General features: G+C 41.7%; 2 protein-coding genes across 2 annotated transcripts in view; both read left to right on the forward strand.

Moving 5' to 3' along the window:
* LOC137285181 (macrophage-expressed gene 1 protein-like) overlaps positions 1–18,897 on the forward strand; it is a 198,697-nt gene that overhangs the window by 30,713 nt on the left and 149,087 nt on the right. The window lies entirely within an intron of this gene.
* LOC137284178 (macrophage-expressed gene 1 protein-like) lies at positions 11,980–14,560 on the forward strand. Its single transcript, XM_067815898.1, has one exon. The coding sequence runs from the start codon at positions 12,039–12,041 to the stop codon at positions 14,115–14,117; it is 2,079 nt and encodes a 692-aa protein (XP_067671999.1). The 5' UTR covers positions 11,980–12,038; the 3' UTR covers positions 14,118–14,560.

Consider the following 18,897-nt stretch of genomic DNA (forward strand, 5'->3'; position numbering starts at 1 on the left):
TCTCTTTAAATGACATTGAAGTGGGTCATATTAGGTCTTCACCCGTGATTGCCACAGAAACAATTGTTCACTTGTAACAAAATGAGCTCTTAAATTATCGAGACATAAATAGGTTGGTATGGCGAAGTTTCAGCATGCTATGCTGAGTGATCTAAGACGGTTCCGGCAATCCAAGAACTGCAGCAATGCCCACGGCTGATCAGGTGAAGTGTCGTAAAAGATCCATGAATGGAAACGCTGATACAAATACTCGCCTCTTGAACATACTCCCGTTATAACAAGCATACCTGACACCCAAGACAAGTCGTGCTGGGTCCAGGCAGTACCGCCCGACCGTGCCCGTGTCTACAAAGAGACATTTACATGACATTTTAGCTCTACGCCATTCCTGTTTGCGACATACCCACGACGATCTTTACTCCCAAGACACAGGGGACATACCCACGACGATCTTTACTCCCAACACACAGGGGACATACCCACGACGATCTTTACTCCCAAGACACAGCGGACATACCCACGACGATTTTTACTCCCAAGACACAGCGGACATACCCACGACGATCTTTACTCCCAAGACACAGGGGACATACCCACGACGATCTTTACTCCCAACACACAGGGGACATACCCACGACGATTTTTACTCCCAACACACAGGGGACATACCCACGACGATCTTTACTCCCAACACACAGCGGACATACCCACGACGATCTTTACTCCCAAGACACAGGGGACATACCCACGACGATCTTTACTCCCAACACACAGCGGAACATACCCACGACGATCTTTACTCCCAACACACAGCGGACATACCCACGACGATCTTTACTCCCAAGACACAGGGGACATACCCACGACGATCTTTACTCCCAAGACACAGGGGACATACCCACGACGATCTTTACTCCCAAGACACAGGGGACATACCCACGACGATCTTTACTCCCAAGACACAGGGGACATACCCACGACGATCTTTACTCCAAAGACACAGGGGACATACCCACGACGATCTTTACTCCCAAGACACAGCGGACATACCCACGACGATCTTTACTCCCGAGACACAGCGGACATACCCATGACGATCTTTACTCCCCAGACACAGGGGACGTATTGTTAGTGGAATAACTCATTCACTCACTTCATTAACCCTTTCCAAACAATAAATGCTGGTTGAATGTTGGTTGGTTGAAGGTTACCCCTATATATAAGGACCTCTAAATATAATCAGTTACAGGCGGGGCGAGGTGGGGTAAAATGGGGTATATCGATGGGCCACAATATTACGGTGAAATCGTCTTTCATGCTCGTGTGTGAATGCATGTATTTCCCACTCATGTCATATCCTGCCACTTCGGGATATGACTTGCAACGAAGAGAGAGAGCGAGAGAGAGATGGATGCGTGTGTACGTACGTACGTACATACATACGCACACACACACACACACATACTCACATACTTACATACATACATTCATTCATTTCCGGACGGAAGGGACTCGCGTCTATTAAAATGTACACTGCCACAACGAAGAAGGCCGAAAGTCTTTAAGATCGGGGATGTATCTACACAAAACATACGCTTCTGACTCCTCGTATGTTCGAAGTTTATTTCCGTTTGGGTTGCCATGGTCAATCCAGAGATCAGAAAACCAACTGTATTCACCAGTGATATTCAGCTCTCGTCAAAGCAACTGAAACGGGAACGTGTGGTTTGTTTAAGAGTTTGGGCGATAGACATGCCTTTCATTTGGAAATACATAGTTCAGCATTACAAGTGTACCACTAGTGGAGATTGAAGGATTGTCAGGTGAACACAGTTTCCATTTTTTGACCATCTTGGCCACAGCAATTGGGATGACCCTCTGCACAATCCTGAAATTCTTCACAGGTTTAATTATCATGTCATGGACATTCCGATTCACTTGAATAATTGCTCCTAGCTGTATATTCTAAGGCTCCATCGATGTCATCGAGTACGGCTTTAAGTACTCCTGTGTTATTGATTCCTGTTTAAAATTAGAATTTCACAATCTTTAAGAATGCTGTGCATTATCAGGTTTCACAAGAACATTTTTTTATGAACACTCATATCATTGCAATCATTAATATTCATATTCCCTGTTCGAATACCGACACTAAATATCAGAAAAATATTGCCAATCCCTATAGTTTCTGAATATATCATAAACACGTATCTTCGGAAGATACGTTTCCAAACGGCAGTGCTTTCTGTAAGGACAGATATTGTAAATTATTCAAAGGTAGTTTGTGTTTGGGGCAAATTTTTTTCTTACAACCTATGTTAGTGATATGTTTTATATCCCTTCATATCATGTGAAACACAGAAACAAAGTTTATAAAGTGTTCGTAAACTCGAAAAAGGAGAATATGTTAGTGTAGAGCTTATGCAGACTTTACCCATTGTGTTGAACGTCTTTCTCCGAAAGCGTAGGGTATTAAATGACGTCTGGAATGACGTGATCAGAAGAAAGGCGCTGGATGGTCTTGGGTGTATAATTTGTGTTTTCACAAACATGATCCGTCGAATCCACACCTTCTTCAGTGATCCGTTTGCTGGTAGCCGATGTAGTGTCGCTGCTTCTCCCTCTTTTCTCCTCCCGTTATAGTTCGAGCAGGGGTACAAGTCAAGAGGGCCAAAAAACAAAAAGGTCAAAACTGAAAAAAGACAAAAGTGTCTCGGTGGTGTTTAATGATTACAACTTAATATTGTTAGTTGAGAGAGAATGTTGTATAGGACGAATAGTTCAAACACAGTTCAAATAGGTAACCATGCCTGAGAAAGTGTGTGACTTGTGACAGTTAGGAAGAACCGACATGCCCTGGAGTGTGACAGAGATGGACCCATCGCAGATGTTACATAAACATCATCTCAAAGGAAACCTTCCGCCCTTGCAAGGGCAGCAAGGAATATCAATTCTCTGCCATGATTACTCTGAGCCAGAGTCCCAGGCCTGTAATTTTACGTTTGGAGACTTTTCAGTCTAGTTGGAGTAATCTGCAGATATATAGGCCACTGAGACTTCGGCAGTGGATGATATTCAAGAAAGGTAACATATTCTATACTCTTCCAAAACAAACAAACAAAAAAAATTAAAAGAAGAAAGGAGATGCCGAATGCTGTCTTGAGGAATGTTTTGATACTTCTGAAGTGATGTGGACAGTTCTTATAGACTCTGACGCTGATGAAAGGAAAGACGTGACGTTGAAATGGTCTTCTGGCAAAAAGTGTGACTTCGCATACCAGTTGGAAGTACCAATGTCTGGTCGGAGATTCGGCGCAGTCAAGGATTTGGATTGTTGTGGATGATGCGGCCGTGGTGTTTGAACAAAGATGTCTCAATCGGATGTAGCCATGCTGGGCGGCTCGGACAACGACCTGACCTAGGTGTGTCATTAACACTTCCAGTATAGTTGAATCGGGTCCATGGGTTTGAGACGGTCTGTGTGGACACGCTGAAGTGCCTTGCCGCGTCTGGCTGCGATGCCTGTCCTTGTAACGGTCGATGGCGTTGTTTCGTTGAGCCTCTGTCTTTTCATACAATCGTCTGTCGTGTCTTAAAGCACGGCTTCTTTGCTTGTGTCCATGCTTTAACTAACCAAAATGTCATGGAACGGACGGAACTGTATTTTGAAAAACAACGAACATGCCTTTGAACATGATCGATCGCAGAAGTTGTTTCACCGACACTGGTCACGCAACTTGCACTGGCCTTCGGTTCCACCCTCAGTCTCTTTCCTTGGATGACGTCACTGACAGCTGCTACCTGTTCAGTGCTGCTCCGTTCATATTTCCTCACTGCGTTGCTCCTGTGGCCAGTTATCTTGGCAATAAGCTGCAACTAGGACAATCTTGTGGCGCACGTGACACGGAGGGAATGGTTGCTGTAGAATCCTGCAAAGATTAGCCTAATGCATTCCAACTGAAAATATAATAATGTAAGCTGCTACTTTACAAATACCGGGAAAGCCACGTGGCTTGTCAAATGTTGCATTTAAAAATTATGAACCACATCTACATACCACATACCATATACATGTGTCATCCAAACACAAAAATGTCCTGCCTTGTGTCGGTATCACTTAAACTTCACACAAACCCGCATGTACAAAGGCTCTTGTTCATGCTTGGTGTCATTTAGAATTAGACACAAGCCATAACAAAGAGTCAAATTCATCGCCATCTCTATTTGTTATAACAAACATCAAAGGGAATTTCACATTGCACTTCCTGAAAGAAAGACAGAAAATGCTTCCCATTTTAGCCAGGCTCAGACTACAGACAAGATGCCGTCCCCATCTTACCTTCTTTCAATACCCTTGACGGTGCGTGGTAGAATAGGCTTTCAGCAACCCATGTTTGCCATAAAAGGCGACTGTGTTTGTCGGAAGAGACGATTAACGGGATCGGGTGGTCAAGCTCGCTGACATGGTGGACACATGTCATTGGTTCCCAGTTGCGAAGATATATGCTCATGCTGTTGATAACTAGACTGTCTGGTCCAAACTCGATTATTTACAGACCGCCGCTATATAGCTGGAATAGAGCTGCGCAAAACTAAACTCACTCACCTCTTTTAAACTGTTAGAGCGGTTTTCCACGAAATCCTGCACATGCAACTGTCATAAATGAACGTAATATGTAGCCGTACAACTTACCTTGAAATCCTGCACATCTTGCCAGTGGTCTGCTGGAGTGTACTTGTGCCTATTGGCAGAACTGATCATCTCCTGGTTTCACAAAGGGACTTAAACATCATTAGGAGCGTTCTCTGGTCGACCAGACATGTATTGTCGGAATATTTTCACAATGCACTTGTCTGGTTCAGTCGGATTAGCGCAAGCTATTACAGATTTCGACTCGATGTTAAAGTCCAACTACTTAACGTATTACGTAGTTCAATAAAGATCGTGTCCGATAACACAGGTCTGCCTGAATTACCCAAATACATCTGAATAAGCAAGACAGGTTGCCTCAGTGATAGGTACTCCCTTCCATCTACATTGCGAACTTCCGACACAAACCCTACACAAACAGTAGTTCAGCTCATCGTCATTGAGCTCTTCAAGTTTATGTTAATAACGCTTAATTTGTCCATGTGCATTCCCTTGTATAACATTTCGGTTTCTGCTCACCCTCAAAATGTCAAATATACTACACGCCCAACATAACGAGCTCTTCGTTCGTTCTGGAAGGTTACGTTTAGACAAGTTGGCTATTTCGTCATCCGTCTTCGGAGTAGTAAATGGTTCCCTCGAACTCGGTACACAATAAATTTAGTTCGACGTACTTGAAGAAACACTGATTTAGTTCGACGTACTTGAAGAAACACTGATTTAGTTCGACGTACTTGAAGAAACACTGATGTAGTCAGTTGTGTCAATAGTTATCAAATCATCGTCTCTAATATTACTGTAATGTGGTAAGTGATTTAACTTGTTTTGCGACAGCTCCATTGCATCATAACTACCACTAATCAGTTCATTATCACTTGAATTAAACTCACTTTGTGAAGCGAAAACACCTGGGATCAGTGAGTGAGTGAGTGAGTCACTAGTTAACGTCACATCGGCAATATCTCAGCCATATCGCGACGAGAACATTTAATATTGAAATGAAATACATGGATACTATAAAAACTGTCAACGAGGGACAGTAAAACAACTAGAATATCACAAATGGGATTAAAACTAGCGTGGAAAGTTAAAATTAATATCACTATTCGGACAATACAATATACAACCAGGCTATAGATCACCATACTAGGGGCCATGGGGACTTACAGTACCTTTGCTACCTGCATGGACCCAAGTTGGCTTTACATCATCCCCTCAGCTGTTAGCAATTCAGTCACATCTAGCCAAAAATTAAAAATACACATATACTACGATTAAAAACAGCGGATGTCTAAACGTACATGGAATGTTTTGGGACTTACGTACCCTCTCAGGAGGACAACAATTTTACGGTACTTCAGGGTACAGCCACTAACAATTCAAGTTACTAGTCCAAACTACCAATCATTAAAATACATCTATTTACAGAACATAATAATAAAAATTCAGTGATGAAATCAATTTCTTTTAAAAATCCAAGAATTAAATGAGAACATGCGGTGTTAAAAAGGTCCTTGATTGTTTTTACATTGAAATATTTATCCCTTATGATGGAGAATTCAACACAGTCAAGCAAGATATGCTTGACCGTGGTTCTCTCCTCACAAGGGATGCGAAACGGAGGATCCTCACCTTTTGAAAGGTATTCATGAGTATATCTCGTATGGCCACTACAACATCGCCGCATGATTACCTCTTCAAATCTGGACTGACAACCCAAGTAGAAATAACCAATATAGGGTTTTATTTCATGTAATGTATTGATGCCTACCTGGGTGTCCCACTTCTTCTGTATCAGTTTCTGATGTTTTAAATGTGGTCAATGTTAGGTCCACTTGGGGCCTGACCAACTGCCAAGTAGGAGGGAGCTATGTTTTCCAGCTCAGTGCCAGCCGAAGAAAGAAATGGTTTAATTCTGTGCCCTACAGGTTGAACAAGAGAAGACTTCTTGTCGTAGAAATCCTCATAAAGTGGATTGAACACAGTTATATGCAGGGTTGGATTCATTACAGTATAATTTAGTGGTATATTGTAAAGACAATTTTATACGGCGTTGTGTAAGAGATGGTTCATCAGCCTCAACGTAGAGGTTGTCAACAGGTGAGGTTCTGAAGGACCTAAGACAAAGTCTTAGACCTGGGTGGTGGATAGAATCAAGAAGTCTCGGGTTGCTTTTACAGGCTCCACCATATACCTGTGGGGCCATAATCAAGTTTAGATCGTACTAATGATCTGTATAAGCGAAGGAGGGTAGCTCGATCCCCTCCCCACTTTGAATTTGAAACACCTTTTAACAAATCTAGTGCCTTCAGGCATTTAGCTTTAAGGGATTTAATATGTGGTAAGAATATGGTAAGAAATTAAACCCAAGAACTTGGTATCCTTTACAACTTTGATAGGGGTGCCATTTAACATAATTCTAAGTCCTTATGAGTCTTATATTGTCTACAAAAATGTATACAATTCGTTTTGGATGAAGAAAATTTAAAGCCGTTTTCAAGACACCATTTATTTATTTTTTTAAACATTGCTTCAACTGCCGTTCAATTGTATGCATATTTTTACCACGACAGGAAATATTAAAATCCACAAATAGTGATCCATCAATGGAATCATTAAAAACCTTTGATAAACTATTCATCTTGATGCTAAAAAGTGTGACAGACAAAATACTGCCTTGAGGCACACCTTGATCCTGATTGTAATGATCAGAGAGGGTAGAACCCACTCGAACTTGAAATTGCTTGTCTTTTAAAAACTCTGGTATAAAAAGAGGCAAACGGCCTCTCAAACCAAAATCATGCAAATCTTTCAAAATGCCATGCTTCCAGGTTGTATCGTAAGCTTTCTCAACATCAAGGAAAATTGATACAGCATGTTGTTTATTTACTATAGCATTTTTATCGAAGGATTCCAAACGTACCAAATGGTCAATGGTACTACGATTTTTCCTGAAACCACACTGAATATTGGTTATTAGGTTATTGGTTTCAAGATACCAAGTTGATCTATTATTCACCGTACGTTCCATTGTTTTACAGGCACAGCTAGTTAGAGATATCGGTCTGTAGTTTGACGGATCTTTATGATCCTGGCTAGGCTTTGGTATTGGCATTACAATGGCATTACGCCATGATGGAGGAAATTCCCCAGGCGTCCATATTTTATCAAATATATCTAGAAGTGTCATCAAGCATGGTTCAGGTAAGTGTTTCAGAAGCTGGTAATGTATATTATCATCACCAGTTGCAGTGTCATGAGCTTGCTCAAGAGCAGTATGTAGCTCATGTAATGAAAACACTTCATTGTAATCTTCACCGTTATTTGATTTGAAATTTAATTTTGTCTTTTCCTGTTGTTTCCGATATCTCTGAAACTCAGGAACATTATTTGTCGATGATGCATTTTTGGCAAGAGTTTCGCCGATTTTATTTGCAATTTTAAACTTATCACTAATTAAATTATCACCATCTTTGAGATGGTGTACGGCAGATTTGGAACCTTTGCCTTTATTTCTTTGAACCATGTTCCAGACCTTGGAAGACATAATTACGTTTGGAGACATAATTTCTCCAAGATTGTTGTTTGTTTTGTTTAAACGTACGACACGCCTTTGCATTCAGTATTTGAATATATTTAAGTTTTGGATAGTTGGATGACGGCGAAAATAATGTTCTGCCTTTTTCCTCGCTTTTCTGGCCTGTCTACAGTTTGCATTGAACCATGGTTTTCGTATATCACTGAAACACTCAGGTCGCAGTTTTGATTCACACATAGTTTGATGTAAAGACCAGTTAGCCTTCGAAAAGTTCCATCTCGTAAACGATGGAGAATCAGATGGAGTAATTTCTGAGAGGATAGTTGGAAGTGATCACTTCCACAAAGGTCATTATGAACAGACCAATCAAATTCATTGAGGAGGTTAAAATCTGCAAGAGATAAATCTAAGAAGATTAAGTGCCAGTTGCAGGGTGCAGATAGGTGCTTGAATCATCATTAAATATGCACAGATCATTATTTGAAATGAGATCTTCAAGTATTTCGCCTCTAGTATAAGTGTTAGTACTGCCCCATAATGGGTTGTGGCCGTTTAGGTCACCCATAATAACACATGGCTTCTGGAGTTGGTCATAGAGTGATTGATGATCAGTCTGTTGTAGTTTTGAAGAAGGCGGAATATACAGAGAGCATAGTGTAAATGCTACTCCCAGAGTCAGTCGTACAGCAACAGCTTGTAGATTAGTTTTAAGTGTAACAGGTATCCCGTCGTATAAGAATAGTGGAACCTCCAGTGGCCCTATAACCTGCAGGGGAAAATAATGATACGCTTCAAACTAACGTAAACTAAAATTATCTGTCTGTTTCTGATATGTCTCTTGCTTGCAGACAGAACGCTGATAGTGCGAAATCCTGGATTAACAACAGTTACTGTATTTAAATAAAATTTGTTCGTAGTCCTCTACAGTTCCACGGCACGATATGTTGAGATGGACCTATCTTTTAGGTGGACTAATAGGGGATCTACCCCGTACCTTTTTCGAGGGTGACAAGCTATGTGCTCTAGAATGGACGTTTTCAGACACGTCCACGTCCTCAAGTGATCTGTATCTGTTAAATAATCTGACCTTATCATCTGACCCCTCTGGGGCCCTGCCACTTTTCCTTTTGAAAGAATCTGGTTTCGGTTTGGTTTTGATTTTGACAACTGGTTGAACGTTTGTGTTAGACTGGGTCATTTGAGATGCCTCAGAAGATGTATGACAAGCAGAAGATGGTTCTGATTGGGTTTGGAGCGTGCCAGGAAGTGGTTCCAATTTGTCTAGATATTACAGGCGATTCGGTTTTAAGCCAAGTCAAGTTCGTTTGACAGCTTACAGATGACGTGGTTACTGTAGGGGTTTTATCAGACGGTGGTTTTGCAATGGAAGCATAATTTTCCTTAATCTCAGAACCTAAGACAACCTTTTTTTGCATCAGAGAAACTGATATTTTGAGTAAATTTGATCTTGTTGATCTCCATATGTTGTGTCCAAACTGGATAATCTTTGTAAAAGATGAGTGAGCACCCGAGCAGTTGGTACATTTCTTAAAAGTACACTCGCAATCTTCAGTTGTATGTGTCTTCTCACCACAGTGAGCACATACAACGGACAATGTACAAGTACTAACACCATGACCAAATTCTGGCATTTGAAACACCTCAAAGGATTTGGTATGTAGGTGTCAACGGTCATGTTACAATATCCTGCCTTTATTGATCTGGGAGCATTAGGAGAAGAAAATGAAAACAGGTATGTGTTCGTCTGAACGGCTTCGTGGTTTTTGCGTGTTGTAAAACGCGTGACGTAAATGACTCCTTGGTCTTTCATTTCCGAAACAAAATCAAGTTCGGACATGTGAGCGAACAATCGATCTCGGTCTCTAACAACTCCTTTGCTGGTGTTAAGTGATCTGTGAGGAGAGACTGATACCGGAATGTTGCCGAACGTTTCAGTTGACATCAAATTAGTTGCTTGTTGCCCCTGCTGCACTCAATGAGCAATGACCCTGAACGCAAAAGTCTAATGATTTTCACACCACCAGCTATGCCTTGTATGCCTTTTTGTACTGCAAAAGGATTCAACTTCAATCGTGTGTTATCTTTCGTCTCCATTAGTGAAAACGTGGCCAGTAGTCAATTGACTTTGGCTGTCTGTGGTCATCATGATCAGGATCAGTGTCGAGAGGACGTTTGGTTTTCTTTAGGGGAGTTTCGTAATCCATGGTTAGTGTTAGATTCATCATCCGAGCTCCCCACCCACCACGGAGTATCATGAAGACAATGTTAAACACAAGTGGGTCTCCAACTTGCAGCACCAAGGATACTTGGATGATATACTCCAGCAGAAAAGCCAAAAGATTAATTCTTCCACCAGATTGGCCCATGGGCCACCCCCTTTCTGTGCATTAGGCTCTAGGCAAAGTTCATGTTAATAAAATTCAAGTTAAATATTATTCTATAATCCAAGGGCGCCAAGACCAAAATACAGACAATTTCAAATCACATTCTGTGAAATTACATAGAATCTATGCACAGGGCTTGGCATTACCAGCCGATTGGTTGAACTGGGCCCATTCTAGGTGAAGTCAGGGCCAAAGAGGTGTGTTGAGCAATAGGAACAATGGTCCTGCTCCCATTGCCCTCAACCACCAGGATCCCCTCCACCGACACAGGGTCGCAACCCACGGCAAACGGGTTGGTGGACCAAATATCCCCCCGGGTCCACAACGGCGTGAACGACTCTTGGCGTTACCCAGCACCCACCACGAGGAGGTGGCCGTTCACGGGTGCCACACCTGGGATGAGGAATTTGTTAGTCCGACTCGGTATCCGAGTACATGAGAATGTCGAATGCTGGCGGGAAAGCACATGCTTTACGTTTTTATGGTTCTCGTTAAGGGCCCAGTTTGGTCTACATGCCACTGAATGCGTATGAAAAATGACAGATTTCGCATAAAATGCACGGGCATTTCTTGCTGCTCATTTTATAGTTCTCGTTCAGGGCATTGTGAATGTTTAATGAGCCCCAAAATGCCTCTATTCATTGTACACATTCAGCTGTCATATGAATCAACAAAAAAGTTCCGCACGTTTGTTTTATCAAATGATCCATACATATATGATTCTAAGGACCGATTGATTCCTTATTTGTATATTTAAAGCCTACAGTCATAGACTTCAGCTCAAGGTGATATACAAGTTCATGATGCACGTGCATTCCATGAAGAATGCGTTTTAGCAATTCACTCGAGACGTGAGTGAAACGTTAGGTTCTTGTTCAACATTTCTTTTTCAGCAACCATTCCCCGATATGCTCTATTCAGCATGACCTGCTTTGTGTTAAATATTTTCTTAAAATTCATTTTTCCTTCGTCAAGTTTCTTTAATTTCAAATTCATTATTATATATGTGCTATCAGACTTAAGCAAACACACAGAGCAATAGTGTCGCTGTTTTATGTGCGTTTCTTTCATTTTCCAAAATTGGAAGTGAACGTCAATACCCGTTCTGTCTCTTTTTGTAAAGAGTTTGCAATTAATGGAGAAATATCAGGGAAAGATAAGAACTTATGTGAAAGGTCTTATATACGCATGCACAAGCGCTCATAAAACCGTATGGCTGACTCGCACATAACAGGGTGGGACACATGAACCAGACGCTTTCAGCGCGACGTAAATATTCTACAAACGATGCCCTCATACGTCCTTGACGGCTCCTGACAACACAAATATGGTTGGGCGATGTCAAGTTCTGTTTAAACGGGCTGTAAAACACGTGACGAGTAGATATGCGGTGCAACGAGGAAGTAAATCACAACGAGAGAGGGTGTTGAGATCGACAGTCGACATGTTGATCTTTGTCCTCGTCGTCAGTGGTGTGGCCAGTGTATTAGGGAGCGGAACACTTGACTCTGGAAACAAATCACCTGAGTTCCCCAAAGGTGACGTTCGAGCGTGTTACAGAAATAACAAAAAACTTGAGCGTCTTGAGGTTCTGCCTGGTCAAGGCTGGGACAACCTGCGGAACGTGGACGCCGGCCTCGTTGTCATCTACTACTACTCCAGGTGTCGGACAACTGAAGATGGCCGTTACCTCATCCCTGATACAGTCAACACCATCCCTTTGAAGGAAAGTAAGCTGAAAGTGTTTGCTGAACTAATCTCTCACTGGTCCAACTATACCAGCACCACGGCTCACGGTGTAAATGTCAACGCGGGCCTCAGTTTTGATTCGGTGAAAGTAAGTGGAACATTTTCTTCCAGCTATGAGCATGTGAAGTCCAAACAGATAGGTGATAGATCTTACACTACCCGAGTCCAACTGAGGTACGTTCGCTACACGGCCAAGCTGCAACCCGATGCCGCGCTTCATCCCACGTTCAAGTCTCGTCTGCTCAGTATCGCGGGAAGTCTGCAACTGAACAATCTGGACAAAGCACGTTATGATAGTGAACTTCTTGTGCGGGACTTCGGTACACACGTCATCACCAATGTAGATGCCGGTGCCGCCTTGGTGCAGGAGGACCAGGTGTCTGCGGAATTTGTGAACAGCAGAAAATTCTCGAAGAGTCAAATAACAGCTGGAGCGAGAGCATCATTTTTAGGGATTTTCAGTATCGGTGTGTCTTATCATTCTTCTACGTCAAATGAACTTAAAATAGCATATGAACAGCACAGATTCTCCTCTCAGATCGATACTCTAGGAGGTCCTATGTTTAAGGCCTCCAACTTCACAGCCAACGACTGGACCAACGAGGCTGACCATGAACTGGTGGCCGTGGACAGGTCTGGAGACCCTCTCTTCTTCCTCATCAACTCTGTCTCACTCCCCGAGCTGCCCAACTCCGTCCTTTATCAACTTCAGAACCTTGTTCGGGAGACAATCTTGCATTACTATGAGTTTAACACATACAGGGGATGCACTGAACTGGACTCGCCTAACTTCAGCCCTGCAGCCAACCTGGATGACGGAACGTGTAAAAGTCCTTACACTAATCTGACATTTGGTGGAGTTTTTCAAACCTGTATTATATCCTCGGGATCAAACAACAGCGACATCTGTTCTGCTCTTGACCAAATGAACCCAAAGACAGGAGGACATACCTGTCCAGAAGGGTATGAACCAGTAGAACTGCACACAGGACGCCTGTCTGAATCGAAGTCGGTCCACTCTTGTAATTCCTGCTGGCTGTTCTTCAAGTGTTGTCATGACAACTATTACCACAGCGAAGCAACCTACATCATGCATTGGTGTGCAGCTAAGGGTTCGGTGTCTCAGAAATCCGGTTATCTTTTCGGAGGCCTGTACACATCACAGCTTAACAACCCTCTCACTCAAGGAAAGACGTGCCCTGTCAACTTCTACACTCTTACCCTGGGGAAGGACCTCCACATCTGCATCAGTGATGATTACGAGTTGGGTATGAAGTATTCCATGCCATTCGGAGGTTTCATCAGCTGTACAAGTGGCAACCCCCTTGCTATGAACCCTAAACCCGAGGGTAACAAGAACTCGGCCTTGCCATCACTTCACTCATTCTTCCAAAAATCCAAAAGCTGGCCTAAGCACTGTCCCAAGGGCTACAGTCAACATCTGGCTTACGTTGACGAAGGTTGTGAGATCAACTATTGCCTAAAGGCGAGTTCCCTGTTAAAAGTTGGACTTCCCAAAATCCGTCGGCCGCCATTCCAATCTGCTCCTCCGTTGCTCCCAAGCAGTGAAGCATGCCCAGGCACTGGCGCAGCAGCTGGAATCGGTGTGCTTGCTATTCTCGGATGTGTCATTATCTCCATCCTCGTTCTTATCAAGCGACGTCGGAAGTCGTCGTCAGTATATCAGAAGCTTGCGACTGATGACACAGTTCTGTCTTCACAAAGTAGCTTTAGTTCAACCGAAAGTGATGCTGTCAGTATAAACGTTGAGTAGTAAAGGTCCCTTTCAGTTAATTAGGTGTAATGAGGTTGAATGGGGTAGTTAAGTATTAATTTACTCAAGATCTACTGTTCCCATACCCTTTCAGTTAATTAGGTGTGATGAGTTTGAATAAGATTGTTAAGCATCATTTTACTCCGGAGCTACTGTTGTATACCCTTCCAGGTAATTAGGTGTAATGAGGTTTGAATGCGGTAGTTAAATGTTACTTAACTCAGCAACTACTGTTATTGTACCTTGTCAGTTAATTAGGTGTAATGAGGTGTGAATCAGGTGGGTAAGCATTACTTTACTCAGGACTTACTATTGTTGTATATCTATACAAAGAAGGAGCTAACTGTTCTTTTGTATCAGTGCCATTTGTTTATATTGTATTCAAATTGAGTTGAGATTGATAGATGTTTATCATTATATTGTAATAAATGGCGTTATTGCTATCCACGAATGTCAGTCAAAGCTGTTAATGATACAGCCCTCAATCAGTTACGGCTTGATGTACACATGTGCCACACAGGGACATAACAAACACTTCCGTGCCACATAGCTGGAAATATTGACCCAGGTCAATTAATTTGCTAAGTTCCACAGAGGGAAGTGCTCACACAGATAGCTGTACACTTGTGCTGCTTGTTTAGCCTTGTCTGATGCCAACCAACTGACTGGAGCATAGGTTTTATGCTGTTTCAACAATGTGAGTGTATATACTAGTTTTGCGTCTGCAGGAGAGAAAAAACATCAGACGTTTTCTTTGAGAGGCATTCTAGAAGTTGAATAGGTGAAGGAAAACCAGGTCCTATGGATAGTCAACGCCTTTATTGCAATGAGCAAAATCACTTGTCTAATAACGGTATTAGTATCTACAGCGAAACGTCGCACTCAGTGGAATAAAGAAGTTGATCATCCATAGACCTTAGTTTTCCTTCAACATCCGATATGTTTCTTGTGTGTGTTGTCAATGAAAACGTGCAGCACTCCCCAAGGTATGGACTCCATACCCCTTCGGTATTCCAGGACAGTTTATATATCTCTTCAGGGATGACCAGTCTATTAACAGCAGTCAGTTTATCTTTTCAACTAGCCATCCAAAGCCAACTTTGCTGGTAAAATGTGTTTCCACCTGCAATATCTTCAACTTCAATCTACATATGATTATGAAGAATACAAACAGAGGTAAGCTGCAATTAATTCCATGAATAAAAATAATACTTATTGTGCTGGAAAGTAAAAGCAAAACATAAACAAAATATAATATGGCATAAACTAAAATATATTTTATACATTTTTTTATATTTTGTGACATACGGATGGTGGAAGGTTTCCAAATGACTCCTTACTTTCTTTACAGGTTTTAAGCATGTGGGAAAGTGTCCAGCCCTGTGAAGAAAGTAACAAAGGCAATAACACTAACAGTCAATATTGTGAACATTGTTATTCCCTTAATGTACACATGCTGAGACAAACTTTTGTGTGATGCATTTAACTTTTGTGTAGGCAAAGACATTTCTACTTATTATCAGTTAAAATAATGCATGTCTGTGATATTTTTATCAAGTTTATATTGGTGGAGTCAGTACATCAAGAGTATGATCAGATGAATACAAATGCTTGAAAAGTATGAGTGTGATTGCTGTTTTGTTAAATTATATTTAGGAGTCATCTTTGTATGAATTCCAGAGTTGTAGACAGTGTGCTTCCCCTGGAGTCATGGTCCATGTTACTTGGGCATGCGCTGTTTATTTAATTTTGTGCTTAAATATATAAATTAACTCTTAATCCATTAAATGTATCTGAATTCCGATGCCAAAAATGAAATCAGGGGTATCCAATTACCCTTTGTGCCAAATTTTGTATAAATACACCCCAAAACAGCAAAGTTATGGAAAAATTAAGATATTTTCGACGAAAAAAGTGGTCCGCGACTTTCCAGTAATTATGAGCACACTTGATCCAAACCTGGACCCAGAATTTCGACACTTTAATTGCCTCTAAAATATTTATTTATGGTCCGATTTTCAAAAGGAAAAGTGATCTGAAATCAGTATGCCAGCTATCAGACAATTTTATTTGTATTGTGTTATCTGTAATATGAAAAAATCATGTGGTATAGCTATATGGAGACAACGCCGTTACCTGCCAGGTAGATGAAGTTTACCTGTCAGCATCTCGCATTTGGGATGGCGTGTCCTTACCTTAACTACGGTATACCCCGTACTTAGGTCCTGACGATAGGGGATGTGCGAGAGGTACAATGTGAGTACCCGGGAGCCCTTGGAGTTTTACCGTAGTTCCTCCAACAACCACAAGACGATGATCTTCGTTCAATAGTTTATTAAGACTGTGTTGCTGGTCAACCCACTCTATGGTCACTCTACAAGACTTCAGCCGTAGAGCTTTCGTCTTAAGCCAAATGCTGGTGCTTTTAAGTTTTTCAGAGGAATCCTTGTGACCAAACACCAAGAGTGGGAGCGCACCAGGCTCCCGATCCTTGGCTTTGCTACCGCTTAAAGCTGAGTCCCTACGTCACCAACCCGTCTCAGCAATACGCGTGATCCTGTCTAACCTTCGCACGCACGCACGCACGCGCACGCACGCACGCGCACGCACGCACACGCACGCACACACACACACACACACCTCCCTCTATTTTGTACCCCCAATACCATATTCGTAAGACTGTGAGATGGATTCCAACCATGTATGTCTTGTGGAATACTGCGAACTGCTACCGAGGTCCCCGGACAAGTTGCTCCATCTTGATAGTACAGCCATTTTCCCTTTACCTAATCTATGAATCATCTCAACTTGCCCATAACGACCTACGTTCGTGCTTATTTCCTCCGCTACCGAATACCAACCTCCCAGGCCTTATTTGTCATTCCTATTTTAAGTATATTATTAAATCCTATTGTTATTTGTATCCCATTACGCCTTAATCACCTGTTATTAATGTACGTTGAAACGTTCAAGTCATTCAAGTCACTGCACCCAGGTCAGAGGCTAATCCATTCTGCTCCTGTAATCACCCTAATGAGGATACTTTAAATTACTTCTTTACATGTCCTAATTATTCCAACATCGAGAAATTTTAGACTTTTTAGAATACCGCCCCAGGCCCCGATTTCTCGAAATAAACTTAAGTTCTTACTCAAATTTCCAACTGAGTTTGACAATTTTAAACCACTGATTTTTTTTTATCTCACCTGCATTTTTCAAAATAGAAAATGCCCAAACGCCTTAAGTTATATGTTAAAAAAACTCAAACTGTCTACTAATTTTGAGGTTAATATCAATTTCAGTGCATTCTAGGAAATGGGTTTTCTCAAATTTGAGTAAGAACTCGAACTTAAGTCAAAGCTCAGACTTAAGATTGTTTCGAGAAATCGGGGCCTGAATGGATAATTTGGCAGAAACGTGTACCAAAGTTTTTTAAGGACCCTTTGACTCATCGGGGTATGTTGATTGATTCACAACACTTAGTTTATTGCAATAAGGCAAGGGCCAGATCAAGCAAGCCGGACATAGGTGTAATTAACATGCAGGTGTATTCATTTCATTGCCCGTTATGGAAGACTGAACACTGGATTTCACTTTGAGATATGTGTTTCCTCCGAATACTACGTTTTGGCACTCTATTAAGAGGCTTTTAGGTACAGGTTATGCTAAACTATCAATTTAGTCACAAATCAGGATACATGTCTGAGCTGTGCATTGTTTTTGTCAGTAAGGGTTCCACTTAAGGGACCAGTTATCTTTACATGTGATATACTGTATTATTACCCACGTGGTACTTCGTAAAGGTGTTTCATAACAAAGTGTTATGACACATATCTGTCATAACACCTTCGAGTGATTTGATTGGCTAATACGTGAACTTTGACATTACTGGTACTACTTTCATCACTCATTCCATTCATGATTTTCATTCAAGTTTTCAAACCTGACAGCATGTAAAACGAAAACACTTCTATGGAATCAGATAAAATTTATTTTATTTAGAGTAGTTACTAGCCTTTCTTTTTCAATTCTATGATAACTCAAGTTTCTGTAATAAAAACGAAAATACAAAAATTTATAAATATACGTAAACAAATACGTCTAGTACGCCTGTCATGAGTGTAAACAAATATGGCGTCGCCTGTAAAAGTTATTGATTTCGTCAAAATTGACAGACTATTGGTTGGAAGAGTTGTGAATTGTTGTGTATGTAGAAGAAAAGGACTAACACCTTCTCAGTCCATTGGACCACACACGTGGTTCCCTTTTATTCAGCCTTCACCAAAAAACAAACCCTCCAGCTCAGAAACGAAATGCGTATATTGGTTACATGTAAAAGTACAACGTGAAAGCGGAATTTGGAATGCGAATGACCAAAACACCACATATTTCCCCTCTTTCAAAAGTTCAAGTGCAATCATACGCAGACAAGTAGACCGGAGGTCTGCGAGTTCTCTGGGGTCGAGTCTCATCAGCAGGAAGCACATCGACAACTGAATCAAGTGATGATGGCTGGCCTCTAGCAGGAATGAGACGTCGGGCATTCCAACAGGTACCATCGTGTAGCTGATAGGAATACTTCCCTAACCGGCGTTTTATCTGTCTAGACTGGGACAGACTTGAGCTCAGCTTGTGACTTCGAACTGGTCTTGAAGTTCGAACCCAATCACTCGGTTGGAACTTGGGGGTTGTAGGTTTACGTGCAATGTCAGTGTAACTTTCAGACTTCTTCTGTCTGTTGTCAATATCTCTAGCCAGAACGCCAGGATTGTTTGACGAC

The sequence above is a fragment of the Haliotis asinina genome, chromosome 5 (genome assembly GCF_037392515.1).
Source record: "Haliotis asinina isolate JCU_RB_2024 chromosome 5, JCU_Hal_asi_v2, whole genome shotgun sequence".
Taxonomy (NCBI): domain Eukaryota; kingdom Metazoa; phylum Mollusca; class Gastropoda; order Lepetellida; family Haliotidae; genus Haliotis; species Haliotis asinina.

Coding starts and splice junctions, on each gene's coding strand:
- LOC137284178 (XM_067815898.1), top strand. CDS start 12,039: ATGTTGATCTTTGTCCTCGTCGTCAGTGGTGTGGCCAGTGTATTAGGG.